Here is a 26,010-nt window from a genome sequence, read left to right on the forward strand (position 1 = left end):
GTATTTCTGAGAGGTAAGGGGTACGTAGGAGTGGAGGTATCTGAATACACCTGTCGGGAAACAACAAAGAGGTCTTATCTCCGGGCTGGTGGGACAGTGGGGGGAGAGGGGAGGGGGCTTCAATCTAATTACAGACTGGGCAGCTGATTTTATTGAGGTGACGCCCGACCCCAGGGTGAGTGTTTTTCTGTCTCCCATCACATTAGGGACAGGCCTCTCAAAGTACTTTTCCACACTAATTAAAAGGCTGACTATAGTACTTTGTCATATAGGAATTTAAAAAAAACATATTTAATGTAATATACAGCCTGATTGTATCTCCTAGTGTCTGCAGCAAACAGTCTCAGTCCATTTAGACTTCCGGTCTTCAAACAGTGTTTCAGTAAGTGATAAAGTCCTCAGTGCATCATTCACTTGGGTTTTGTGGTTTTAACATCCATTTTCCACAAGATTAGGGAGCTTCAAAGATGGGATACTAAAAAGCCATCCTTGGGCACTACCATGCTCAGAACCAAATTACAAGCCCGTGTGTGTCGTTCATCGTCTCATTCCCAGGACAATTAACTGCGTCTGACTGTGGCCTAATGAGCCAAAGAGCCACAGCATTTGTACTATCTGCAGTTCAGATCAGTTGCCATTAGTGGTTGTGAGCACCCCGGGCAGGAAATGAGGTTAGTGTACGGACAATCATTACTGTGGAGGGGCGGGACTGGAAAAAAAGAGTAAACTCATCAGGAAAAGTATGGGTCTGGACGTATGACTGCAATGACAGACCAGGAGGCTGATTGTTAACCCAAATGAGCAAGATCAACTGCTTTTTGTTCACATGACACAGATGACCTGTTGTTCCTATAAATGCATCAGCCACTTCACTACCGCTTAGGAGCATTCTCCAACCATGATGTGTGATTGAAGCATTGTGCCATCACAGGCAGTTTTTTCTCTTGCTGGGAAAATGCAACAAAACAGACTCAATGTACGACGTCAGGACCACTTGAGTAATATAAAAATACAGTTCCACTGTTTCAGAATCAGTTCTAATGAATTCAGAGATGTAAGAGATTAATGATGCTTGTTTAAAAGGTTGATATGAAAGCTCAATCTTCTCGACAAACAATGTAATTGTCTCATCTTGATCAAGACCTTTTCATCAGCTCACTAGTTCTCATTCAGGTATTAAAGCGCCATCTAGTGATCTATAGAAGTGTGCGACACCATTACACATTTAACCTCACAGATGTTGTAAAATCATTAACCTAACATTATCATCTTACCAAAGTGTAGAAGAGTTCTGGTATTTTAGGTGCCTGTCTGTGTTTTATGATGAAGGGTTGCCATTCATCAGTCATTCAAAAACCATGAAAAGAAGCGACGGTGCGGAGCCACGTCCTGCAGCAAAGCCAAACCATTCCTGAACGGGCTGCTTTGTTATCTTTCCACGCCAAACACAATGGAATTGCTGTAAACCTACATAATGTATAGTATGTTGTGACAGCATTACATCACTTGTTGGCTCTCGTCATTCAAACATTATTAAACTTGGGTTGTTGACATGTATAGATATCCATCTTTATATTCAATGCTGAACACACTCAGAAGTATTAATACGTCACTTAAGAGTTTAAATCTTTTTTTTTATTCATAAGATGAACAGTGGCATATAATAAAACTGCCAACACATTATTTCAGTCATTTTCAAGTGAAATTATTTGCATTAAAGGTCCGATCCTCTCATTATAATAAGACACTTTCTAAAAAGTGACTTAGAATCTCAAAATTATGACTTAGAATTTAATAATTAGGAACTAGCATCTCAAAACTATGGGATAGTGTCTCATGATTATAAGATGCTATTTTTCATCACAGTAAAAAATATCTTTGTCCATATCTCTTCCATATCTTGTTGTTATTTCCGAAATGATCTCGAGGGTCATCTACGAAAAGTTCGTTAACGTGGATCCAATGGGCTTTAGGACCCCACGGACGCCCACCGATACCCACGTGACAGGGCTTCACTGGCACGATGTTGATGATGATGCTTCGCTGGACTCTTAACAGAGACGTGAAACACCAGCATCACGTGCGTTGGCGACGCACCAGTCAAAGGTTTAACGTGAAGTCATCGCGGGAAGCAGCGGACATGGCTGCCGGGGTCGCACTCTTCGTCGCGGTGAACCTCGTTTGTTTATCAGCTGGTGGAAACTTGGTAAGGAAGAAGCTAAAACTAAACTGACGGTACATTCATTATAGAACAAGTCACTTGACTGACCGCAGCTGCGTAGTTCCTGGAACATTTTGATAAAAGTTTAAATAGAATCAGCTTTCCATTTATCTTGATTTTACAATAGAAAGACTCATTGGATTCAAGGCTATCCGTTCAAACTAATGTTATGCCCTGACGACCAAGGTGATGAATACGGGGCAGGTCTGCGATATGTTAGTTTGCTTAAGTACAAACCACAATACTATAGTGCAGAGGTCTTCAACAGGGGGGTCGCGAAATTTTTGGTTGATAAGACAATTTTTTTTCCACAAATTTAAATGTCTTCAGAATCAGAATTGTATTTGTCTTCTTTATTGTTACACATTAACATAAATCCAACATATTGTAGCGAATGGATAAATTAATGGAGAAGACATTATCTTTCAGTCCACAGCAGCTCTCAAGCTGGGCATCGGTTCATTCACAGCACCTTTCATGCTGATACGACAGCAGAGGCACTAGCCAATCAGATCACGTTCATGCTCACGTAAAAGCGCAAAGCTCAAAAATAAATAGAATAAAGGGTCCCTGCTCCATCTCGCCATCAGTTTGGGGGTCCTTGGCCTGAAAAACGTTGAAGACCCCTGCTATAGTGTACAAGTAAATGTCCTGCTTTAAAAATCACAGTCGTGTGTGCATATCGGTTACCACATATCTTCATTACATTGACACGTCTCAGCTGGTTTGGGAAAACTGTTATTCCTCATATCTTGGCATGATGTATTTGTTAATTTTCCATTTATTATAAACAATGTAAAATCTGCAAAGTAAGTTGAGTCTGGAGCTTCAAAGCAAATGAAGGAGAAAAAAGTAAAAGTATTTACATCCGATTTAGTTTAGTAGAAGTATCTTACTTTCTCGATGCCACGACGTCTCTTGCAGGTCTCTGGAGAACGATCGTTCTCTATAGACTACAAAAACAACTGCTTCCTCAAAGACGGGAAGCCCTTCCGGTACATCTCAGGCAGTATTCACTACTCCAGAATCCCACCGTACTACTGGAAGGACCGTCTGCTAAAGATGTACATGACCGGACTCAACGCCATCCAAGTGTAAGTGCACGCGCTTTGTGTGTTTTTGCATTAGGTCGGCTCTTTCTTTGCGGGACTTTTGTTCTTCCTCCCCACAGATATGTGCCTTGGAACTTCCATGAAGCGGTAGAGGGAGTCAACAACTTCACAGGGGCCCAAGATCTGGAGCGTTTTTTGCATCTGGCCAATCAGACCGGCCTACTGGTCATTCTGCGTCCCGGACCGTACATCTGTGCCGAGTGGGAAATGGTGACAAAAATAAGTTCACAATCTCAGCTTATTTATCAGTTAAGTGTCATAAATCAAAAATGTCCCAAGCGTGACAATAAACTATATTTGATCTTACCGCCGTAAGATCAAATATAGTTTATTGTCACGCTTGGGACATTTTATACAACGAGGAAATTGAGAAGGGAACCAAACAAATGATTTCACAGTTCAGCATAAAAGATTGACCTTTTTGTAAATGGAGATCCATCATTAAAGTGAGCAAAACCCCCTTTTTCTACCCAGGGCGGATTGCCAGCTTGGCTACTTCAGAAACCAAACATTATACTTCGCTCCGCTGACACAGGTGAGACCCCTGCACCTACTGCACGTGTCCTTGTCGTTTTGGTAATGCAAATACGCCGCTGATTTGGATTTCCTCTGCCTCAGATTATGTCCAGGCAGTCAGCAACTGGCTCGCTGTTCTTCTTCCCAAAATGAAGCCGTGGCTGTACAGCAACGGGGGCAACATCATAAGCGTCCAGGTAGAGCATGGAGTCGCTCCTTCTTGTTTGTATCAGTGTCACGACGTTGGTTTCCAATCATCCATCGCTTTCGGCTGCAGGTGGAGAACGAATATGGAAGTTACTTTGCTTGTGACTACAACTACCTGCGTCACCTGCGGACTCTGTTCCGCTTCTTTCTGGGGGAAGAAACCGTCATGTTCACCACTGATGGAAACACGGACAAGGAAATGAAATGCGGCACTCTGGAGGGATTGTATGCCACAGTGGACTTTGGCACAGGTATTGTGTGAAAATGATTAACGGGATACCGGCACTGTACTTCCTGTCATTCACAAAGGAAAGTTGTAATTTCTTGCATCCCCTCACGCAGACACCGACATAACTAAAGCCTTCCGCCGGCAGAGAAGGTTTGAACCTCGAGGGCCGCTGGTTAGTTATATATTAACCCGCTCATCTTAAGATGCAGTTATTACCGACTCCACAAAAACAAGCGCACGGAGTTGAAACATTTAAATGACGTCATAGGTGAACTCGGAGTTCTACACCGGCTGGTTGGACCACTGGGGAGATCGGCACGCTGTGGTTGACGCGCAGAAGGTCAGCAGGGTGCTACAAAAAATGCTAGTCATGGGGGCCAACGTCAACATGTAGGTCTCCCCGAACACACACACACACACCCCAAAAAACTAATTTCTTCCTGGATCACCAACCAATGATATGAATATAGAACACCGCCAGCCTTTTTCTTTAGGACGCATCAACCGGCTGTTTGAGGTGACGCTACTCCTACCAGGTGAAAAGTAACAGGCGTCTCTCTCCTCAGGTACATGTTTGAAGGAGGCACCAACTTTGGCTACTGGAACGGTAAATTCATCGTTTTTCATGATCAGTGTCTCGGTTGTTCACACGACCTCGCATAAAGATAAAAGGCTCAGCACGTGGCGCATTCGTCCCTTTGAAACCCCCCCCCTCCCTCTTCTCTCCACCCCGAAGGTGCCGATCACGACACCCGCTTCCGCTCAGTGGTGACAAGTTATGATTACGACGCCCCGCTGTCTGAAGCAGGAGACCCCACAGAGAAGCTGTCGGCCATCAGAGACGTCATAAAGCAGGTCGCCTTGATTTGACTGCCACCCGCCGGGGATGATGTGCTGATTACGCGTCCCTGGGAGGATTAACTTGATGTTTCTCTACAGTTTAGAGACATTCCCTCCGGCCCCATGCCACCAGCCACTCCAAAGTTTGCCTACGGATTTGTGACCCTGAAAATGGTAAAAAATTAATTCAGCTTCTGAAGGGCTAAATCCGTAGAGAGCTAGAAGTTGCGACTGATAAAATAACGGACATTTTTCAGGTTGGCAACGTCAGCGGTCTGCTGGACACGCTGTCGCTTTCGGGTCCAGTGACATCGCTGCATCCTCTGACGTTTGAAGAGATGAAACAGGTACAGTGTGTCCATCAAACAGGGGAAGGGGGGACCGGCGCTGCGGCTGCAATAAGCTTCTTGAAACGTGGAGAACTTCTAGAGGTCTGCAACCTGTCACGTCTATTGTGTTCAGTACTATGGATACGTGCTTTATCGGACCACGCTGCCCCGGGACCTCTCGGAGCCGACGCCACTTATCTCTCCGCTGAATGGGGTTCATGACCGTGCATATGTGTCCGTCAATGGGGTGAGCCTTCACAATGCACTTTTGTTGTGTGGGGAAAACATCACAGGTTTAAAACCAGCCGCGCTTGTTCCTAAAATGTCCGGGTTGTGAAAAATGGGAATTCTTCCCGGGTTCTTTGTTAACGTCCAGGGTCATTGAATGTTTGGAACAGGTGTTCCGGGGTCTGTTGGAGAGAGACACGGTGCTGGTGATGAACGTAACTGGACAGCAGGGGGACACTATGGACATCCTCGTTGAAAACATGGGCAGGGTGAACTTTGGAAGCAAGATCAATGACCACAAGGCAAGACGGCCAAGTCCAACCCTGTAGACTTTAGGCATTCTTTGGTTGATGAATCAATAGATTGATGAAGCCACAGTTATCAGGAACAAAAACTAAAATGATAACAAAAGTTGAAGACCATTTCTATTGCTTGATGGTTATTGTGTTTAGACTTAACAGAATGTATGTACTTCAGGGCCTCGTGAGCAACTTGTTCCTGGGTAAAGACGTACTGACCGACTGGAAAATCTACTCTTTGGACATCGATGGAGCCATTGCTGGAGGATGGCCTCATTCAGGCCGTCGTACGTCCTTCCCCGTCCCTCACAGAGACCCTTCAGTTGGACCGGTCTTGTACATGGGGACCTTACAGCCCAACGGCCTGGCGCGGGACACCTTTCTCAAGCTCACTGAGTGGACAAAGGTATTGTTTTATTGGAAGGGTTACCTCATGATTGCAGGGGGCGGGGGGGTGTATGTACCCATATAATGTTGTATTTTTTATATCAGGGTCAGGTGTGGATTAATGGTATGAACCTGGGACGATACTGGCAGGCAAGAGGCCCTCAACAGACTCTGTATGTCCCCGGACCCCTGCTCAGCACTGCCCTTCCCAACAACATCACAGTGCTGGAGCTGGAGGGGGCGCCAGCACACCGACGCGTTCTCTTCGTGGACCGACCTCAGTTCAATGTCAAAAAGTCCAAATAGGGTTCGGCATCACTGCCTTCTCCAACATTCAGCTGACGGAATGCTGCAGCCCAATAGCTATAATAATAATAATAATAACGATTCATCTGACACAAGAAATACGATTTCTTTTCAGCATTATTTCAGTGCCAGTGTAATTTATTGCCCATTCATAATCATAACGATCCAAGGCCAAATGCTTTAAAAGCAGCAGCCAATTGGTCATGATTTTGTCTTCATGGTTGAACATACACTGATGCCTTTGGAAATAAGTTACAATGAGAAGTCTTAGTTTGTTTTTTAAAAAGACATTTGCTTATTTACCTTTTCCATAGTTGTCGCTATTGTAAATAAATTATACATTTGTGTTTAATATGTTTGATTTTCCCAGTTGTCTTGAACATCTGACATAATAAAAATACAATTTTAAATCCTTGATTTGAGTTGAATTGAAACCAGCACATTGGCAAGACACGTCCATATTGAGACTCCATCAAGGCTGCCCAAGATCAGGTCGCTCCAATCTTTCATTATTCTTAGTTGTTATAAAAGAGGGAAGGATAATCTTCTCTGCATTACCCTTTGTCCATTTCGTCAAAGTCTTATTGTTGGCTGACTTCTGCCCCTGTGCGGGTGTCAGGTCCGGCCTGGAGGAGCGCGGGCTTTTCGATGTGCTTGGACACAGCGAGGGGTGCAGAAGGAATACTCCAGGTACTGAAAGGGGATCTTCCCCAGCAAGGACTCTCCACACATCCAGCACCTCCTGGAGACAATAAGACAAAGAGCACGTTGTATTTCTGTGTTGACAAAAAACATTGACGTGGTTCCATTCAGGCGGAATGTGAGGGACTTACTTGACATTAGCTACTTGCTCGGCTAACCTCCTCTCTGCTGCCAGAGCTCTCTGGAACGAAAACAAGAGAACGGGTATCATTTTCCAGATCATTTAATTAGAGATTAAATACACATTAACTCACCTTTTCACGGTCAGTTAGAGACGCAAACTTCTTCTTTTCCTCTTCCTCCAACTCTCGTTTCCTTTTTTCCTCCTTCTGCTCTTTTTCACGCTGTCTTTTTAAAGCTTTTTGGGCCTTTTTCTTCTCCGTCTTTTTGGATTCAAGCTCTGCCGTCAGGGGCGCAGGGACCTAAAGATGCACATGGACAAAAAAAAATAATTAAAAAAGGGGGGCTCTGCTTGTATTTAATGCCGTGCGTGGAACAAAAGTTAGACTGTACATTCTTACCTGTGCCTTGATGTAGTCATATTTGTCGGGATTCTCGGCCATGTATTTACGGAAGACATTCCTCGTCTCTTTGTCGGGACAGACAACATAAGGCGTCTGTCCTTTGTTATCCCTTTAAACCAATATGTAAGAAATAATGTTTCAGCTCCGGCATGGAATCGTTGCGTTCTGCTGCCGATTGTCGCGCATTTTCATACCTGCACGCTGGGTCCGCTCCTCCATCCAGGAGCAGCCTGACCGCGGCCTTTTGTGCAGCAGCTGAGGCAACGTGCAGCAACGTGAACCCCGACGAGTCTATGGGCTCATTGAGGAGCGGCGGAGGACTCGGCACATCAGAAGGGGCGCTCTCCGACCGCTCGCCGCTCTGCGGCGCTTCCCCCGGCGGCTGAAGGAGTCCGCGCAGGGCGTCCACATCCCCGACCTTACAGGCCGTGAACGCTTTGTCCCTCAGGCCGTACTCGTGCGACGCGTCGACGGTTTCTAGAGACACTGACAGAGGAATGGTTCTTTTCTGAAATGTTCTATATCACAGAGGCGGTGAGTTGCAAGATGCGACATGGTGAGCTGTGGTGAGGGAAAAGCACACATGCACACCTTCTGGTTGCTTCTTGCTCGGCGCTTTCTTCCTCGTCTTGGGCTTAGACTGGGTCTCTCGGGGGGCATCTTCTTCTGGGGTAGCCTCGAGCACTTCTTCTTGATCGTCCGCTTCTGTTTGACTCAATTCTGTCAGACGTGGATGTTAAATTCGGTTAAATCTTGCAGAACCGTCATGTGATAATCGAGCGGTCCCTGGGGGTTGTGTGATGTAGCTATAGGGGGTATATGGTGCAACACCCTGGACCAGACCTACCCTCTGTTTGCAGTTTGGATTCCTCCTCCTCTTGCTCCTTCTTCCTCCTCCTCCTCCTCCTGTGCCTGGGGGGATAGATTTCAAACTCCCTGAGGTTGAGCGTTCCTATTGTAAGCTCCTCCATCTCCAGCTGGATGTCTCCAACTTCTTCTTCACCAGAGCTTTCGGGATTTTTATCTGCTGATATGAAGGAAAAAAAAAAGAAAGAAAGTGGGCTGGGATACCAAAATTCACTGGAAACAGCGATATGAACACCTAAGGAGAGTAATAACATTTCTACCCACAGTGTCCCCACTGCGCATGTTAACCTCTGAGGCTCACCTTTGTCTTGATCTGCATCCGTTTGTGTCGTGGGTCTGGCAGATTTCTTCCAGGCCTTCTTAGATGGAGCAAAGACCGCAGACATGTCCGTGTCTTTCCCTGCGACGAGAGTATTTTGCACAGCGCATTGCAGATTACACCCTGGCCGTGCGACAGCGGGCAGAGAACATGTCATTATTCCGTGGATGCGCGATTTGTCGGCTCACCATAAACATGGACAGTGGAAAGCACCTCGTGTACCCGCCGAGCCTCCCGAAAGGTCGCCCTGCGCGTGGGAAAGGGGATTGCGTGGATCCTGCGATCTTTTTTTTCAAACGGAGCTGCACGACCCCCGAAAAAGATGCTTTTATTGTAGCTCGGCGCTCGCACAAATATGGCAGAGGCTTCCTTCAGGTGTTCGGCCCAGCTGACCAGAAGATCCTGAATGTCCTGAAATTTTTTTTATACAAAAGGGTTGAAAAACGTGGCACCTCGCTCCTGAGAACGGATTACATCAGAAAACGTTACATGGTTTATTTTTGAACTGAGAAACGTATTGATTATAAAGACTCAGTTGAATTAAAGCGTTAAACGCTCACAAAATAAGCAATTCGTGTCAAACGAGGAATAAATGACAAAATGCAACTGCTCCCTTGAATATTCAATGGCTAAATAAAGAAACTTTACACAGAGACAAAAACAATGTATTTTCAATCCCGCAGAAGAAAAAAAAAAAGTCAAAAGAAAGCATCACGACAGGACATCATAGCTGAATACGATTGTAAATAAAAAAGCAAACTATCAGTGTAAAGGAAGTGGAACCTTGCCTTCACTAGCGCTCCTTCATTGTATCGCCTCAGAGCAGCTCCAGCGGATTTTGGCGCGTGGCCGCGGTTCTGAGCGTCTCGGAGTCCTTGAGCGGTTCCCCGCTTCGCTCGCACCGTGTATCGATGGAAGGTCTTGTGCTGAAGGACTTCTTTTCTATAATTTAACACATTGTGCTCACATTTTAGTCTAAGCGCGACTGCAAAAAGCGTATTCCTTATTAAAGTGGTACGATACTAAAGAAAAAAAATCATAATTAGAGGCGATGAAGTCATGTATATGAGGCATTGAGTGACAGCTTATCCACAGAAGACAATTCATTTTGATAAACAAAGCTGGTTTACATGTTAGCGATAAATCTCCACCTACAATTACAGCCAGTAACATGTCATCTAAGATCCTTGTAAGCAAACAAACCAAACACACTCACCCTTGGAACACGGCGCCAGCAAAGTGGCCTCCACCTGTCATGAGAATGACCCACACGGTCTGCTGACTTATGGCTCTCAGGGACGATCCTGCGTCTTGCTCAACGTCCGCCTGAAATATCACAGGAGATCAGCATGAAACGTCCGTTAACCCACAACGTCGCGCCGCCGTACCCGCCGAGCCTCACCTGCCCCCGTAGGATGCAGCGGTACACCGAAAGATATTGTTCGGCCGAGTTCTGAAAAACCACTTTGTTGCAATGCCGCCCGGCGAGCGAACCGCGTCCGGCTGAGCTGTCGTTGGCGGTGCCGGGAACGTTGCTGCTTGTCCCCCTGCTCTCGCTGTCGGAGTCGTCGTCCTCCTCCTCCGAATCCGACTCGGAGCCCGAGATGCTGGACATGTCTCCTGTGAAGCGAGAAGCGAGGATGAAACGAGCGCTGCGAACTATACGATCGCGCTCGCCTGGGGGAGTTGGCACTCCGGTTTCCTCACCAGCTCCGGTCTTCCTTTCAAACTCCTCGGCTGTGACCGGCGGCATTCCAGAAATCTTTAGTCTCAGGTTGAAACGATGCCAGTCCAGCTTGTAGTGCTCCGTCTGGAATGTAGAAGGATGATGTTTAGCTCGAAAAATACGACCCACGCTCGTGCACATCCAACGGATCTCATTTCATTAACTGGAGCAAACTGTGAAGTTGTGTTTTTTTGTCACCTGTTCCTCGCGAGTGACGAAAGAGCTTTTGCAGGCGGTGCAGAGCATCTTGTCCGAGACCTCTCGGACCAGGCTGGACTCCCGATGTCTGTCATCCTCTGGGGATTTGTCCTCCGCCTCTGTGGAGGAAGCCAATAGAGGTTGAGCTCCATCTGGAAACAAAACACAACAACACAAGGAGCAGAGCTGCGATCCGAGCGTAGATACCGTGTGGGGCCGGGTCGGTGTCTCCAGGCGGCCTCAGGAAGGACTTGACCTCCCTCAGCCCGTTCAGAGCCTCATCGTTTGGGCACAAGTGGAAGATGGAGCGGTACTCGGCTCCTGACGTCATGTTCTGGACCGCTTTGACCTTTAACCCCAAAAATTAAGCCGTGAGAACCAGATAGAAGCGACGCAACGTGAGATCGCAGCTATCCAGAACAATACGCTTCGTGTGGGATAGACGCCTACTGGTCTAACAGCTTAGTCCAGCTCTTACGGAACAATTGGACCCTGTAGTGAGAGATAACGTTACATCAGCTGATGTAACCTTAGTGCTCTTTGAACGCCACATGTGGTAGTGACCAACAGCCTTTAACAACAAACATGGCGTGTAGTCCTCCTTTACATAATATGTAATTTGATGTATTACAATTAACGTTAGATACAATTAACTAATTTATAAAAAAATAGGAAGCAACTCACCATCAAAACGTGTTTAGAAAAGCAGTGCTAATGTTGTGTTACTTCGCTCGCTCCATGACACAACTACGGGAATCAAGAAGGGACAAACAAAGACAAGGCGCGCAGCGCCCCCTGCAGCGGCAGAACGCCGTCATCTCACCGAGCTTCTACTTTGCTTTATTTCCATTACAGTTATTTTTCCTTTATTACATTTGTTCGATCACTTTTATAGTTGCGTTGCAGATTTCGGTTATAAATTAAAAAAAATCAAATTAACTAATTACTTTACAGTAATTCTGAAATGGCCCAAGCTGCAAAATGAGTGCTTTACTTTTGTGATGGCAATATCTTTGCACTTTTGTTTAAATGCAGTACTTTAATTTGAAACAGAGTATTTCCGTACTGATTTTTTTTACTAAACATTTTATTAGTTGTACGAGTTTTGTCCTCTTTTCTTGCAAAAGGAGGGTGGTTGATTTTTATAAGGAATAATACGTTTCATGCACAGAGAGAAAAGCTTCATTAATGGAAGCTTATATGAATGCACACGGCTATATATTTGTATATCTCTATTCAAACCAAAAAGTATACTGTGTATCGTGTGTGTCACATATTAATGTTTTTTTCTGACCAATGGATTATTATAACTTGATCAAACATTTTATTAGGAGAAACAAAAAGGACACACAATCATTATAAATATGAATACAAACATGCCTGCAATCTTTAAAACACATGTTATATCTTTGAGTCACTTGGGTTTGTTTTGATGTCTCTTTGATTTTTCAGCTGGTGCTTGAATCAAAGCTTGTGCTGTTTGCAAAGAAACAGAATGATTACATGATGTATTTCAAATGCAACTTCTGTATACGCTCCAAACTCCTCTTACCAGCCATATTACGGGCCTTAGTCTCTGCCAGTTGCTCTTTCACCTCCCGAATTTCAGCAGCAAGGCTTTCCGCTTTTTTTGTGATGCGCTCACTCCTTTCCTGCAAGTCATTATTTTGATCTCTGAAAGACAACAAATATTTTGAAACACTTCTTGCACAGGGAAACCAGCTTGTTTTATTCACTCTCTCTCCAAGCAGGTAGAGCAGCTGAGCACATTGACCTTTCCACAGAGTCTTGTCCATTCAGTTGTTCAGAAAGGTGCTTTTCCTCTTGCAGAAGACGACCCAGTTGCACCAACTCATCGACAACATCACCTTTTTCAATCATCAGATTCACTCTCCGCACGGTTTCTGCTCTACTGCAAATGAGAACACCACTCATAAGTCACAACTGAACAAAGACGATAGTCTAGTCAACCTAAACTGATGAAAAAAAGGGTATAATCAGCACAAGCCTGTGTCTTTACATTTGGGAAGTGTTCTGCATAACAACAGAGAGCCACTCACTTCTAACAGATTAACAGATGAAATTATCAAGTTTCACAGACTGCAGCTCATCTTGACCTGTTTGCTTTAGGCACAGTTTTGTTTTCCTCCTCTCACTGGCTTCTCTCTAACTTTATCCAAAGAATGCTTGACTGTGACATTCATTTGTTGGATTTTAGAACTTCCGTGTTGTCATGCAAAGTTATTTCTCTCACAGATGGTTGCTCAAAATGTGAAGGAAAAAAAACCCGTGGGCCAGACCGACTGAACACAGTCCACCAAATCAACGTTAAATACTTGGTGTATAAATAACGTTACCATCGAATGATCTCTTCTTCAGTGCAAAGTCTCTTTCGCTTGACCTCGGCCAGGAGGCGAGTGTTTTCTTGGATCGCGTTCTGCAGCCCGCGGATCTGATCCTGCAATGAAATGAGAAGCCAAACGTGTTCACACCGCAGATCATTTTTGTCAAAACGCCATAGCAGGTTCTATATATAAAAGTCGTTGATAATTTGTCCGTTTTAAAAAAAACGTGTGTCGCTGGTTCCGCCGACATCAACGTTTGCACATTTGGCAAACGCTAAGTATTTGTTTCTTTCTATTTTTGAGCCGCTAGCACGACAGCGTCAACCTACCGTAGAACTGTGCTGTGACTGAAATGTATGACCGGGAAAAGCGGCCATGGTGTCTTATGGTAGTAAAACGTTTTCTAAAATCTCGTCCAACATTTATAAGCTGGCTTCAACAGGAGTTGAACCGGGTAATATGTTGTGTATATATAGCTCTCTTCTCACCGCGATGTTAGAGCCCGGATAGCTCAGTCGGTAGAGCATCAGACTTTTAATCTGAGGGTCCAGGGTTCAAGTCCCTGTTCGGGCGGTATGTTTTGTTTTTTCCTGTTCGGAATTTATTTAGAACAATATTATGTTACTAACAAGTGTGAGTAACTTATCACCTGAAATTAGCAGTGTAACATATAACTGGTTGGCGCGTTTAGCTTCAGTAGAGAGAAAACAGCTCTCCTAGTAGATGTCAAGACACCTAAAGCCTAAAATTGCCCCATAACCTGTGCCAGACATTAAACCATTTCATTTTAAGATAGTCATTGAAAGTGGGGCTGTAATTATCCACAGTGAGACCTCGCATTATCTTGCTGTTGGAGTTGTTGTTTATGAAATAATCAATCTAATACAGGGATCAAGCTCACTCACAAACACATAACAGTAACCTGGTAATTTAGCTGATATAATCATGGGTATTATCTCTGCACAGTGATCGGGAACACCTATAAAGCGTTGGTGTTTGTGCCGGTAAAATGGCAACACTGAAGCAGATCTGACTGGCAAATATGGAGCAGATTATCCTCTTGTGCCTGGTTTCCACCATTCTATCGGCCGTGCATGCTCAGGTAAATATGCAGATTTTAACAAGTTTAACAGCAAACTGCAACACAACGGCTAACGTTGCTCTTTTTTTCTGCAGAAATTCTTTTTCAGCCCAAATTGGGGTCCAATTGGCTATAAAGGTAAATGCAATTCGGATTGGATCTACTGTAAATGTTTGTGTGAGACAGCTGTAAAAACGCACTTGCAGACTTCTTTTCTTTTCATTTTTTTTAGAACGGGAAGAGCATGATAAGACTGCAATGGATGAAATCATTAAAACTAATGAGTTCCAAGGTAAGTTTCACACAACAACAAGTTCACTTAAATTCCTTTGAAATCCGCACAACTAATTATTTAATATTCACTGACATATGTCTCAGCTTCTCAGATCATAGATGGCACTACCACTCTCAGAGAGGGAGACATTGCTGTCTCATCTGGACGGCGCTCCAAAGTCTGCTTTGCTCGTAGCTGCCTCTGGTCCAAGTCAGTGGATGGACATGTCTATGTTGCTTACAGGCTCTCATCTGAATACTGTATGTTGGTTTACTTTTCCTAGTGTAAATAAATGTAACGCAATGCAGTGTGATGCTTAAAAATTCACAAAATTAGGGTTTGATGTTTTATAAAAATGTCTGTTCCTAACCACTCTGTCCACACAAATGTAAAGCTGAAATGGAGACAAAGCTCATAAAGAAAGGGATGGAAAATGTAGAGAAAGGTACCTGCGTGCGCTTTGTTCCTTGGACTCACCAACGAGACTACGTCGACATCCAGCCAAAGTCTGGGTGAGATTCTTTGCTTGGAAAGTTTGATCCCTCCAGTTTTTGTTTTGAAAACGTTCTGCGTGGAAGAGATGTGAAAATGCTGCAGATCCTGTCATCCTGACATTGAATTATCACTTCACATGAACTTTCCTGCTCGCCGGTACAGCACTGAATTCATCCTCAAAGTCCATCTAATGCTGTGTGTTGTGTGTGTGTGTGTGTGTTCATCCAGCTGTTGGTCCTTCCTTGGTGCACGCGGTGGAAGACAGACCGTGTCCCTCCAGAGTCCCGGCTGCCTCCGTGTCGGAGTCATCTCCCATGAATTCATGCATGCCCTGGGCTTTGTGCACGAGCAATCGCGCTTCGACCGGGACAACTATGTCACCATCAAGTGGCCAAATATTTGGAGGGGTAATCTCGATGGGGCAGGATGAGAGGCGGGGTGGGGGGGCGGTTTGGGGAATTTACAAATAGTAAATTCAAGAATAATTATGGTTGTCTGTATTTCTGTATGAATATGAAAAAGCAAAAATGTGAAATCAACAAAAAAATATGTATGTTACATATATTACAATAAAATGTAATACGTTAAATATTTTCCACCTTCAAACAGATCGGTTAAGGAACTTTGAGAAATTCAAGACTGACAGTCTGGACCTGCCATACGACTACAGCTCAATCATGCACTTTGGGATGTAAGTAACACTTGTATGTAGATCCCTCAGTGAGAAATCATGCCATGGTCCATGTGTTATTATGTGACACGTCTGATCTGTATGTTCAGGTATGCATACTCTCAGGACGGGGAGCCAACCATCATCCCAAAGAACAGCCAGAACAGCAATAACATCCGGCTGGGCCAGGCAACAGCCCTCAGCCACCTCGACACGATGAAAATCAACAAGCTCTATAAATGTGGTCCGTAACAAACATCCCAAACTAACCTCGGCTAACCGAATTTTCCCAATGGGCATATGATGCCGACCTCGTCACTTTTCTTTTGCCTCTCTGCCCACAGATACCATGGATGACAACTAACGGATCTGAACTGGGAGGAAACAGGAATTTGCTGAAAGGCTAGATGCGAAATCAACAATTTCAATAAAGATTCATTCAAGAGCCCCGCGTTGTATCAGAATTTTCCCTGTGTGCATGCGACCGTGTGCGTTTACACACAACATGTAACTAGATAGAAGTATGTTTTCATTAGAAGAAGACTGGAAAAATTGATACCTGGATTAGTTGGTTTGCCGAGAAACAAATGTATCCATCCCTGAAAGCGTGCACCATTAACTCATATACAGATATAATATAGAACTATGACGTCCTGCGCTGACGTAGAACTTCCATCCAGCGTTCCCCTTTGAATTTGCCCCTCTATGAAAATAAAAACACTTCTTGGAGATAGATAAGGGTTTGTTCTTATATATTTTCCTATGCGACAAAATTATTGTTTATCAAGACAGCGATCAACTGATAGTTTATCGCAAAATCACTAGTTGCGGATACAGTCAGACACAAATTGTTGGTCTGTCGGACCGGGTGGATAGTTATTCACGTGATGGCAGCTGCTGAGTTGTACCACGTCCAGCAGCAAAACACCTTCAAAATATCTTCATTTATGAAAGTGCTGAATCGCACACGCACTAAGTACAGCGTACACGTCAAGGTCAGCATCAGGACCACCTGTTAAGGATCAGCAGTGGACTTGAGTAAATTACACACACTGGATGATAAGGGGTCTTAATCATGCTTCATCGCGGAGCATGTGCCCAATCAGTGGAGAGCAGGAGGAGAAGTGCTTATAAACTGTAGATTCAGTGGAGGGAAGGAATTCATTTAGCTCCGACGACTGCAGAGGGAAACTGGTACAGCAGTCTGAAACACAATAATGCCCTCTACCATGATGCTTCTGGGTGTTTTGTTTGGCTTGCTGACCCAGGCGTGCACTCTACCCGTTAAGGTCCGTATCGAGTAGAAATATTTCACAACAAAAGCCCATTTTAACCTCGTCCGGCTTCGCAAAACCAAATGTATCACGGTGCACCTTTGTATTACAGAATTCTACTGGAGTGCACGATGGGAAAGTGAGGTCGAAAAGGAAATACTCAGGTGGGATCTTTCGAAAAAGTGTAACATTCACCTCTTGAATTCAAATGATGATAATCTACATATTAGATCTGTCTGTTTTTGTGTTCAGATGAAATGTTGGACCGCGATGAAATGAATACAATGGATCAAATCCTGGAAGTCAACAGGAGTAAGTACGCTGTGATTGTTGTGAAAAGTTAATCACAAGCTAAACACACCCTGGGCTGATTTAATGTTATTTTTTTGCCATCAGGATTGCGAGGCCCCCGAGGGCTCACCTTCAGAGAGGGAGACATTGCCAGCTCGTTTGCACGGAGTGCCATAACTTGCCCAGGCAACGCCTGTATGTGGCAAAAATCAGTTGATGGATTTGTTTATGTTCCCTTCATGCTCTCCCCGCTGTACGGTATGAATACACAGATTGAAGCAAGGTTTTGAAAATGCACCGGGAGTTCAAATCTTTCTCAAACTCAAACGTCTTCCCTGGCGTTAGATGACATGGACCGAATCACCATAGAAACTGGGATGCAAGACATCGCCTCGGGAACGTGTATTAAATTCGTTCCGCGCACTCACCAGGCCGACTTCCTGGATATTCAGCCTAGATACGGGTGAGCATGACTGCCAAAGGTATCTTTTTAAACCTCTTGGAAGTCGACCGTGTGCGTGATTCCGACGTGGCGATTGCGTGATGACGATGTCTTTCTCCTGATTATGTGCTCCCCAAGCTGCTGGTCGTTTCTGGGGCAGACCGGAGGCAGCCAGGTCCTGTCGCTGCAGACCCCCGGCTGCATGTGGTCAGGAGTGGCCTCGCACGAGCTGATGCACGCCCTGGGCTTTGTCCACGAGCAGTCTCGCTCAGACCGCGACCAGTTTGTCTCCATTGTGTGGAGAAACATCATGCCAGGTTCAGGAGTAAATGATGAACAATGTTGTGTTTGTACAACCGGAAAGCCTTCTCTTTATCTAGTCTGTGCTTTTCTTCTCGTGTTTTATTGTTTGCAGACCAAATTCATAACTTCAGGAAACATGTGACGAACAATCTGAATAGTCCGTACGACTACAACTCTGTCATGCATTATGGAAGGTGAGCTGCTCTTTGAGGCAACGTCTTTATTGGTTTTAGCATATTTTCCATGGGCATCACAACACCATATTCTTTATTTAACCTGCATACAGATATGCCTTCTCTGAAGATGGCGGACCAACAATAATCCCCAGACCAGATCCTTATGTTCCCATTGGCCAGCGAGACGGACCCAGTAACCTAGATCTTCATAAAATAAATGTCCTATATAACTGTGGTAGGTGAACATATTCTGACTAAAAGAAAACAAATATATTTGTTTTATTCAAAATGATTGATTGCAATTTCTCTCTTATCCCCACAGGTGTCACTAATTAACAGGCTGCAGTGTCATATTCTGATGCCACACGTGTGACGTGTTTACAGTAACTTCTTGTATTGAGTAGAGTAGTAAAGCAATTTCATCTTTCTATAATTGAATTATTATCAGTTTGGTCTGTACTTATAAATTCTTTCAGTCAACTCTAAGGACAATCTACTAATGTGTGCTAAGATAAGGATGAACAAAATAAGCAAGTAAGAATTGAAAACTGCTTTTCTCTTACATCAATCAATCACCGGTGTAGTTTTAAGCCTCCTGCTGCATATTAGATCACCTCTGGTCGTTGAATCGGCTTGTTTCTTTTTGTTGCCTCCTTATCAGCTTCTGCTCACTTAAAATAAAAAAAATGCAACTGTAATGGAGTAATAGTCGGTTTTGTGCATCGTCGTTTACATCAATGAGATGTCTGGTATTGCTTTGAGGTGGAATATATTTGCTGTACGGAATTTCTGTCTGACAAGAATTAAACTTTTCTGCAGTGTGAACATATATAGTTTACCTTTCCCGTCCACTGCACTAAACTTTGTTCAAAGGGTCCAGCGTTTTAAATCAAACCAATAAAATCAAACACAATACATTTAATTTTCATCATATTCTCATGTGATTTTTAAAAGTTTATTTAATTCAAAAATACCTTATACCTTGACTACATTTCTGGTTTCTGTAATACATTAACATGAAGAGAATACAAAAAACATGATTTGTTTCAAATAAATCAGTTCATCTTCGACTGAATTTTAACAGTGTTTTAGCACTAGATGACAATGTCATTGACATTTGCTTGACTGTGTATCCCACAAGGTAAAAGATTTATTGAACTTGATCAATTTCAGGTGTATATTGCCATCTAAAAAGTTCCTAAACCATCATACCAAGTGTTTCTTAGTAGTTTATGTTATTGGGATATAAAATCAGATAAAACATGCAATATGTAACTAACTCTTTAAGACTGAAATCACTTAAAGAAACTATAAGAGTACATTTAGGCAGAAAGTACAACAATTGCTTATGATAGTCACGGGCCGGCTGAATAGGAGCCGTCCCGCGCTGCCGGCCCGTGGGGGGTTTAAAGTGTGCACACACGCGTACACGCGCGCAGACGGCGCACGCACGCACGCACAGGCTGTTGTAGCTAGCTGGTTAGCACCGCAGCGTGAAAACCTGACATTGTATTATATCCAGTGGCACAAAAAATGAGCGATAACGGCAAAGCTTACGGCGAGCGGGTACGTATGCGAAGGCCTCACACGGTTTTAATTGAGCTAGCGGTGTTAATTCCGTGATGTGCAAATTAAAAGGCGGCATTACCGTTACGTTAACAGTCTTCACATTGTGTTTAGCTGCTAACCGTAGCTAGCTAACGCGGCTCTCCGGCGTTATATGGCTTATTCACTATTGTATGCAACGCAATCATGTTCATTACATTGTATTTATTAATGTTCGATGTCTCGACCAGGGCAAGGTCCGGTAACGTTACGGTAACGTGGCTAATATTCCTCGGCTTAGCCAGCTAGCTGGCTAGCTAGCTAACGCTCGCTTACCAGCGCTCGCTAGGCCGCAGCCGCATGCCATTAAGAACCCAAACCCACGGGTTCTATGAGCAGCGGGGTGAATGCTAATCGATACATATCAATAATTTGAAACATTGCATTATCAACATTGGCCGACATTACGTTGGTAAAGGGCGGTTATATAAGCGGCCAGGCGTATGAGCTATCGTTAACGTTAAGCGTCGTGGATTGCTCACGTTAATTTCACGGTAACGTCGAGGAATACAGCGTTTATGTCGGTGTAGTTTCTCGACATAATCGACCAACATTACAACGAACATTTTATACAAAAAAAATACCTCAAGATGTCTTCTCATTCGTTTGTATCCCCTCACACGTTCAGCCCTCGTGTTCCCGTTGCATAGTAATTGTTTTACTCCCCCAGGTCAATAATTTCGTTAAAGTAAATGATCATTACAAGGTCACAATGTGTAAATATGTTGTCACGGTGTTTGACCGGAGCGGTGTCTCTTTTATAAAATATCTGTATACTTTGTTACTCCCGAGATGTCATGTCTGCGCTAATGTTGAAGAGAAGCATCTTGAGGTCGTTAGGACTCACTTAAGCCGGTTTATTTATTATTTTAAAAGGAGTTCAGTAGGTATTATACACATTAAGTGGTTTGATTTGCCCGAGAGGCCACTTAACAAACATTGTCTGAACAGGTTCCATTGAAAATGGCACACAGTATATTTATGGCAAAATGACCTGGGTAAATAATAATGAGGTAATAATCACAGGCGATATTATTCTACAGGACAATGTGTGTGTTCTGTTTTTTCGCGTGTTTAACAAAAAACGCACAACCAATTTGCCTCTTAAAGGTTCTAAATGAAAGTGGCATGTCAGCATATGTAGAACCACTGAATGTGAAATATTTATTGGTCTTTAAATTAAAATGTTGTATTGTGGTGTCTTAAACCTTTCCATGCATGTCATGAGATTTAATAAAATAAAAGTTGAATGAGGGTGCTATTTTAATTGTAGTCATATATTCTTCATCCTTTTCTTTTTCATAAAGGTTAAGAAGAAAGTGCGGAAGAAGTCCACTTAATTTTCAATAATATGAAGCTCAGATGTGTGAAGCTGAATTGTTGAATGCATGCTAAAACATGACGAGGGAAGAAGTTTGGGCAGTGTGTCAGATGGGGGAAGTAAGAAGAAGTAAAACAATTGAAGAAAGAAGAATAATGTGAAGTAATGAAGTTACAGAAATGAAGTTGGTAATCTGGATAAGGCCGCAGCGCTAAGTAATTCTCTGGTCTGTTTGTCAAATGAGTGCATGATCTTGTTATGAATACAACAAACAGTTTAAATAATTGCCATTTTTACACCACTGACAAATTCCTGTTATTTCATGTTGCCAATATAATTAAATTGATTAATGTAATCCTGTTTAGCATATTATGGATGGCAACAAAATAGTTTACCTGTATTCCTAATCCACTATCCTATTTTCTGTACTATTCACAGGATAGTCTTAATTACTACATAGAATTATTAAGGCAAAATTCTCTGTGTGTCCTCTCCTTGATGCTGATAAGAGGTGTGTTGGTGTGTGTGTGATTCGTTCAGGAGTCTCGCTCCGCATCCAGGAGCGTGAGTCCGCGGGCCTCGGGGAAGTCGGCAAGCCGCTCCCCAGCCCGCTCACCTGCCCGTTCAAAAGAAGGCTCCCGCCACTCCCCTTCCAAATCTCGATCTGGTTCCAGGTCCAAATCGGGGTGAGACTTTTTTTGTTACATACATATGTCTCATGGAGCAGCTGCTGAGAAGTTCAATATGAAGAACCACAGACCCAGAATGAATGTTGGAATTGCTTCTCTGCGTAGATCTCACTCTCATCGCGGCTCACGGAGGCACTATAGCCGATCGCGCTCCCGCTCGAGGTCCTATCGCCGCCGATCTCACAGTAGGTCCTACAGTGGAGAGCGCCGGCGCAGGAGTCACAGTCGCTCGCCGATGTCCAACCGCCGCAGGCACATCGGCAATCGCGTAAGTGCTGAAGTCTGCTCTGCGCTCTTTCTGCATAATGCATGACTATATTGACCTTGTAAAGAAAGAAAATTTACATATTTTGTAAAAAAAATTGCAGGCTAATCCAGACCCAAACGGCTGCGTGGGAGTGTTTGGCCTCAGCCTGTACACCACAGAGAGGGACCTGAGGGATGTCTTCTCTAAATACGGCCCGCTGGCGGATGTCTCCATTGTGTATGACCAGCAGTCAAGGCGCTCCAGGGGCTTCGCCTTTGTCTACTTCGAGAACAACGGTGATGCTAAAGAGGTACAAGAACCCCACGTCCCCCATCAGACCTGCTGCTGGAATGTTTCTGGGTCTAAAGAGGTCATTTGTTCGATGGTAGGCAAAGGACCGAGCCAATGGTATGGAGCTGGATGGGCGTAGGATCCGGGTGGACTTCTCCATTACAAAAAGACCTCACACCCCGACCCCTGGGATCTACATGGGTCGGCCCACATAGTAAGGAACCTTAGTGTTTTCGTCGATCTAAAGATTATTGCTTGTATTGTTATTTTATTTTATTTTTTTATTTTTTCTTCATTTATCATATAATAAATTGAGAGGCCAATCAAATATTTATAGGCAGATGCAGAATATCATAAAACCAACACCACAGCATTTGAAACAAAGATGTATGTATGACACAAATAAGTTTATCATTGGGTGTTAAAGAATAAATACAATAGGTCACCAACCAGTTATACCTAAATATAAAATGTTTTGATGGCGCCGTTGATTTGTTCTGCCTATAATTTCTTAATGATGCATCGGCCAATTATTAATAAATGCTAGGAGCTAATATTACTTTTATTTATTGAATCAATTCCGCTCTGGTTACTTCAATTTGCGTCACCTGAAGTGACACATTTAGCAGGATCTATCCAGTTGTGTTGGGTCAATGTTTTTGTCAGACGGGAGTAAAACGTTGATAATATTGAATGGATAAAATGGAAGAACTGTAAGTCTGCGTGAGCTGAAAAGGAAATCTGATCTTTGCATTGTCTTCTGTTTAGTGGTGGTGGAGGCGGCGGCGGCAGCAGCAGCGGCGGCGGCGGAGGCGGTGGTGGCGGCGGCGGCGGTGGCAGCAGCGGTGGAAGCGGTCCAAGTGGTCCTCGCCGCAATTCTCGTGACTACGACCGTGGATATGACCGTGGATACGACCGTGGATACGACAGAAGCGGCTATGAACGCTATGACGACAGGGACCACTACAGATCATACAGGTGAATATCTCAAATGTCTTCTAAAGGTAGTCCTTTACATTAACAATGGGGAAATTAAAGTGAATTAATTATTGTTTTCCCTCTAAACCCCCCTTTTTAAATGTTCATTTTTTTCCCACTCGTTTCAGAAGGCGATCTCCGTCCCCGTACTACAGAGGGGCATACAGGTCTCGGTCCAGATCGCGATCCTATTCTCCACGTAAGTCATTTGTAGTAAATTTCCCGCTCTTTTTTTATTGAGGCAGTAAACTTATTGCAATGGGTTTAATCCCGTTTTTTCTTGGTTTCACAGGTCGCTATTGAACATTGCTGTCAAGCCCCTCCAACTCCCACACAGGAAGTGTTTCTGAATGGAATGATTGGTTTCAGAGTAGCTCTACTTAAGGTGATCTCCATACTTCTGTTGTCTAAGGTATATGACTAGTCAACGTGTGCTGGGGTCACTTTTAAAGCCGTGTCATTTGTCATGACTAAGCTGTCCCCATTTTGTCTTCATTTTAAATGTATCGGCAACAACTGCCATTAAAAATACATTAATGATTTTATTAATGTATTTTTTTGTATGCAAGATTGAGTGCGCATTCATCTTTGAACAGATTAAAAGGAAGAAGCTTTTTTTTCACTCTGACTCGTGTCCTTTCTTCCAGTTTTTCTACAGTTCAACCATTTTCTGCTGCAAGGCCGTTATGGTACAAACAAACAAAGCTTTTTATCCTGTTCCATTGCTTTTTGTGAGGATTTCTGCAGCATTTTAGTTCTGAACTTCTCCGATTGAATTCCCTAACCCTCCTCTAGCACCGGTGATCAGACGTCACCCATCCTCAAACGCTGCCCTCGTTTTGATGTCAGCTGCACACCTGTAAGGTTTTGCCGCAGCATCTTGGACGGCCGTGACACTGTCAGTGTTGACGAGATCTGTCCTCGAGTGACGAGAAATACGAACACCTGACAAAGTAATCCAAACCGTTTCAGAGGTCGTTTCCGCCGGCACAGCCATCTCCAGAGCCGCAACACTTTCTGTCGCCGCCGGTAACGAATAGAACTTCAGCGTGATTATATGGCCCCAGTTTATCTAATTAGACAACTAAATATTCCCTGAGCTTGTTTGCATGTCTTTGAATCTTTACCAACATGTGTGATTCATTCAGTGATAATAAAAAAGGAAAATTAAATAAAAGGGTTCATTTATGGTCACGTTTTTTATTTTACAAAAAATAGGACGAGGGATCTATAAGTCAATTTCCCTGAACTGATAATTAACATGTGGTGAAGCAGGATCTGCCACATCTCACCTGCTCACACCTTCCCCTACTGGTCACACAGGAGCACATGAGAAACTGGTTGATGTCCCTGTTTATTTAATCCTGTTGACAAAGTTAAATGGAAATTATTTAACGGAACGCTGATATCTTGAGTTTCAATTGAACATTTTGAAATATTCTGAAATTTTACTCTATCCTGCTAGGGGTGATTTTTTTATTTAATTTTTTTATTTAACTAACCTAAAGGTGATGCGTTAACGGTACAGTTGTTAAAGGTATTGTGTAGCACATTAATCCACTGTTTGATGTAAATTGTCTCAACCTTTCTTTTGTACTTTGAGAATACAATGGTTTCTAGTATGTTTTGCATGTGAATTTCCTCCTGGAATACAGAGAAGAAAATGAATCTACTAGATGAAGATAACGGTTAAACTCCCTGTTCTTGTGTGCAATACGCTACTTAACACATTTTATTGCCCAACAAAGGAAGGGACCTTTGAGACAGTGTAGTTATTGATAGGAATGTGTAAACTGTTATTGCCCCATGTTTTATTCCACATGGGATACCATGCTACAATCAGAAGCATTTAAGGAAGATGTAAATTGACATTAATTCCATATGAATTCTAGTTTGGTATTTTACTTTAGTTTTCCATTGTTCTTTTACCTTCTCCACCCTCTTTGAATCTAGACAATGTGTGTGTTTGTTTTGGTCAGCTGGTTGCTTCGTGTTATTAAATGTCAGATCTTCAATCCTGCTTAATTGTGCTCTTGGAAGCGGGAATCATTTTGGAAGGAAGAATTGTAAGTGCTTTGTGATTCACTTGGCATTTACCATGAATGTTTTCTTTTCTATGTAAATATTGATGCAATGGCAAGCCGGTTAAAGGTAAATGCCATAACTAGATATTTTTTAATTTACAAAACCTAAAAAAAAGTTTAAAACAAAACAGTTTAAAAAACAGTTTTTAAAAAAAGCAGACATTTGAAGCCACTAAAGACCTTGATCAGTTCTTGTATTTGGACTCCGCTAGGACTCTTTCAGAGAGGCCTGCTACAACATGGTTAGCATGTCATCAGGAAAGTAACTGAAGATCTGTTTTGTAAATAGGCCACAGCTTGAACATTCCTCTGTTCACACACTAAACGTAAACACAGCGAGGAGCGTCACACTCTCTGGATGGGTGGCAGTAATGTTCCAGTCACACGTAGAAACGAGTGCTGTAGGCTCCTCCCCTTGGCAACTGGTAACTCCT

The 26,010-nt window shown here is 43.5% G+C and overlaps 6 protein-coding genes and 1 non-coding gene across 10 annotated transcripts; 5 read left to right on the top strand and 2 right to left on the bottom strand.

The window, feature by feature from the left end:
- Window positions 1-2,013: 2,013 nt before the first annotated feature.
- glb1l (galactosidase, beta 1-like) lies at window positions 2,014-7,087 on the top strand. The gene is made up of 16 exons (XM_040201203.2): window positions 2,014-2,206; window positions 3,146-3,315; window positions 3,393-3,543; window positions 3,808-3,868; window positions 3,952-4,046; window positions 4,127-4,307; window positions 4,399-4,457; window positions 4,554-4,675; window positions 4,852-4,892; window positions 5,022-5,140; window positions 5,225-5,299; window positions 5,383-5,472; window positions 5,588-5,701; window positions 5,853-5,984; window positions 6,160-6,387; window positions 6,474-7,087. Exons 1-16 carry the CDS (start codon window positions 2,024-2,026, stop codon window positions 6,672-6,674), a joined length of 2,022 nt encoding a protein of 673 aa, XP_040057137.2. The 5' UTR covers window positions 2,014-2,023; the 3' UTR covers window positions 6,675-7,087.
- On the bottom strand, window positions 6,795-11,839 carry ankzf1 (ankyrin repeat and zinc finger peptidyl tRNA hydrolase 1). 3 transcript variants are annotated; one of them, XM_040201201.2, is made up of 16 exons: window positions 11,695-11,839; window positions 11,218-11,359; window positions 11,011-11,129; window positions 10,794-10,896; window positions 10,489-10,706; window positions 10,303-10,412; window positions 9,875-10,028; window positions 9,275-9,497; window positions 9,069-9,167; window positions 8,748-8,924; window positions 8,492-8,620; window positions 8,095-8,386; window positions 7,898-8,009; window positions 7,631-7,798; window positions 7,508-7,557; window positions 6,795-7,416 (listed from the first exon to the last, which is right to left on the bottom strand). In XM_040201201.2, exons 1-16 carry the CDS (start codon window positions 11,695-11,697, stop codon window positions 7,290-7,292), a joined length of 2,226 nt encoding a protein of 741 aa, XP_040057135.1. In that variant the 5' UTR covers window positions 11,698-11,839; the 3' UTR covers window positions 6,795-7,289. The 3 variants fall into 3 exon arrangements, with proteins under 3 accessions (XP_040057135.1, XP_040057134.1, XP_077947274.1); XM_040201200.2 differs by having other exon boundaries at window positions 8,748-8,927; XM_078091148.1 differs by having other exon boundaries at window positions 8,095-8,377; window positions 8,748-8,927; window positions 11,695-11,774.
- Window positions 11,840-12,076: 237 nt separating this feature from the next.
- Window positions 12,077-13,880, bottom strand: LOC144388817 (uncharacterized). Its single transcript, XM_078091152.1, has 5 exons — window positions 13,685-13,880; window positions 13,368-13,468; window positions 12,785-12,922; window positions 12,563-12,684; window positions 12,077-12,486 (listed from the first exon to the last, which is right to left on the bottom strand). The coding sequence occupies exons 1-5, from the start codon at window positions 13,730-13,732 to the stop codon at window positions 12,425-12,427; spliced, it is 471 nt and encodes a 156-aa protein (XP_077947278.1). The 5' UTR covers window positions 13,733-13,880; the 3' UTR covers window positions 12,077-12,424.
- trnak-uuu (transfer RNA lysine (anticodon UUU)) lies at window positions 13,856-13,928 on the top strand. Its single transcript has one exon. It is a non-coding gene; the product is annotated as a tRNA-Lys (tRNA).
- Window positions 13,929-14,302: 374 nt separating this feature from the next.
- hce2l2 (high choriolytic enzyme 2-like 2) lies at window positions 14,303-16,323 on the top strand. Its single transcript, XM_040201211.2, has 9 exons — window positions 14,303-14,457; window positions 14,532-14,574; window positions 14,669-14,728; window positions 14,815-14,970; window positions 15,105-15,222; window positions 15,434-15,612; window positions 15,815-15,896; window positions 15,986-16,119; window positions 16,220-16,323. The coding sequence occupies exons 1-9, from the start codon at window positions 14,398-14,400 to the stop codon at window positions 16,237-16,239; spliced, it is 852 nt and encodes a 283-aa protein (XP_040057145.1). The 5' UTR covers window positions 14,303-14,397; the 3' UTR covers window positions 16,240-16,323.
- Window positions 16,324-17,014: 691 nt separating this feature from the next.
- hce2l1 (high choriolytic enzyme 2-like 1) lies at window positions 17,015-19,059 on the top strand. The gene is made up of 9 exons (XM_040201210.2): window positions 17,015-17,164; window positions 17,262-17,313; window positions 17,402-17,461; window positions 17,546-17,698; window positions 17,786-17,903; window positions 18,021-18,199; window positions 18,298-18,379; window positions 18,472-18,596; window positions 18,684-19,059. Exons 1-9 carry the CDS (start codon window positions 17,093-17,095, stop codon window positions 18,695-18,697), a joined length of 855 nt encoding a protein of 284 aa, XP_040057144.1. The 5' UTR covers window positions 17,015-17,092; the 3' UTR covers window positions 18,698-19,059.
- Window positions 19,060-19,616: 557 nt separating this feature from the next.
- Window positions 19,617-24,114, top strand: tra2b (transformer 2 beta homolog). Of its 2 annotated transcripts, none has more exons than XM_040201204.2 (8): window positions 19,617-19,927; window positions 21,828-21,973; window positions 22,082-22,244; window positions 22,345-22,533; window positions 22,613-22,728; window positions 23,283-23,492; window positions 23,621-23,691; window positions 23,785-24,114. In XM_040201204.2, the coding sequence occupies exons 1-8, from the start codon at window positions 19,895-19,897 to the stop codon at window positions 23,793-23,795; spliced, it is 939 nt and encodes a 312-aa protein (XP_040057138.1). In that variant the 5' UTR covers window positions 19,617-19,894; the 3' UTR covers window positions 23,796-24,114. The 2 variants fall into 2 exon arrangements, with proteins under 2 accessions (XP_040057138.1, XP_040057139.1); XM_040201205.2 differs by having other exon boundaries at window positions 19,726-19,927; window positions 23,624-23,691.
- The last annotated feature ends 1,896 nt before the right edge of the window (window positions 24,115-26,010 follow it).

Source organism: Gasterosteus aculeatus, chromosome 16, assembly GCF_964276395.1.
Source record: "Gasterosteus aculeatus chromosome 16, fGasAcu3.hap1.1, whole genome shotgun sequence".
Classification (NCBI taxonomy): domain Eukaryota; kingdom Metazoa; phylum Chordata; class Actinopteri; order Perciformes; family Gasterosteidae; genus Gasterosteus; species Gasterosteus aculeatus.

What these genes read in the sequence shown, in the direction of transcription:
- hce2l1 (XM_040201210.2), top strand. Translation starts at nt 17,093, where the DNA reads ATGCCCTCTACCATGATGCTTCTGGGTGTTTTGTTTGGCTTGCTGACC. An exon ending in GTCGAAAAGGAAATACTCAG is followed by an intron (nt 17,314 to 17,401) that starts GTGGGATCTTTC and finishes TTTTGTGTTCAG; the next exon opens with ATGAAATGTTGGACCGCGAT. An exon ending in GATATTCAGCCTAGATACGG is followed by an intron (nt 17,904 to 18,020) that starts GTGAGCATGACT and finishes GTGCTCCCCAAG; the next exon opens with CTGCTGGTCGTTTCTGGGGC.
- tra2b (XM_040201204.2), top strand. Translation starts at nt 19,895, where the DNA reads ATGAGCGATAACGGCAAAGCTTACGGCGAGCGG. An exon ending in GCAAAGCTTACGGCGAGCGG is followed by an intron (nt 19,928 to 21,827) that starts GTACGTATGCGA and finishes TGATTCGTTCAG; the next exon opens with GAGTCTCGCTCCGCATCCAG. An exon ending in GGTTCCAGGTCCAAATCGGG is followed by an intron (nt 21,974 to 22,081) that starts GTGAGACTTTTT and finishes TTCTCTGCGTAG; the next exon opens with ATCTCACTCTCATCGCGGCT.
- ankzf1 (XM_040201200.2), bottom strand. An exon ending in GAGCAAGAAGCAACCAGAAG is followed by an intron (nt 8,387 to 8,491) that starts GTGTGCATGTGT and finishes TTCCTCTGTCAG; the next exon opens with TGTCTCTAGAAACCGTCGAC. An exon ending in ATGACTACATCAAGGCACAG is followed by an intron (nt 7,799 to 7,897) that starts GTAAGAATGTAC and finishes GTGCATCTTTAG; the next exon opens with GTCCCTGCGCCCCTGACGGC.
- hce2l2 (XM_040201211.2), top strand. Translation starts at nt 14,398, where the DNA reads ATGGAGCAGATTATCCTCTTGTGCCTGGTTTCCACCATTCTATCGGCC. An exon ending in GGGTCCAATTGGCTATAAAG is followed by an intron (nt 14,575 to 14,668) that starts GTAAATGCAATT and finishes CATTTTTTTTAG; the next exon opens with AACGGGAAGAGCATGATAAG. An exon ending in TAAAACTAATGAGTTCCAAG is followed by an intron (nt 14,729 to 14,814) that starts GTAAGTTTCACA and finishes CATATGTCTCAG; the next exon opens with CTTCTCAGATCATAGATGGC.
- LOC144388817 (XM_078091152.1), bottom strand. Translation starts at nt 13,732, where the DNA reads ATGGCCGCTTTTCCCGGTCATACATTTCAGTCACAGCACAGTTCTACG. An exon ending in GAAGAAGAGATCATTCGATG is followed by an intron (nt 12,923 to 13,367) that starts GTAACGTTATTT and finishes TCTCATTTGCAG; the next exon opens with TAGAGCAGAAACCGTGCGGA. An exon ending in TAAGGCCCGTAATATGGCTG is followed by an intron (nt 12,487 to 12,562) that starts GTAAGAGGAGTT and finishes CTTTGCAAACAG; the next exon opens with CACAAGCTTTGATTCAAGCA.
- glb1l (XM_040201203.2), top strand. Translation starts at nt 2,024, where the DNA reads ATGTTGATGATGATGCTTCGCTGGACTCTTAACAGAGACGTGAAACAC. An exon ending in TTGAACCTCGAGGGCCGCTG is followed by an intron (nt 4,458 to 4,553) that starts GTTAGTTATATA and finishes ATGACGTCATAG; the next exon opens with GTGAACTCGGAGTTCTACAC. An exon ending in CGTTTGAAGAGATGAAACAG is followed by an intron (nt 5,473 to 5,587) that starts GTACAGTGTGTC and finishes TATTGTGTTCAG; the next exon opens with TACTATGGATACGTGCTTTA.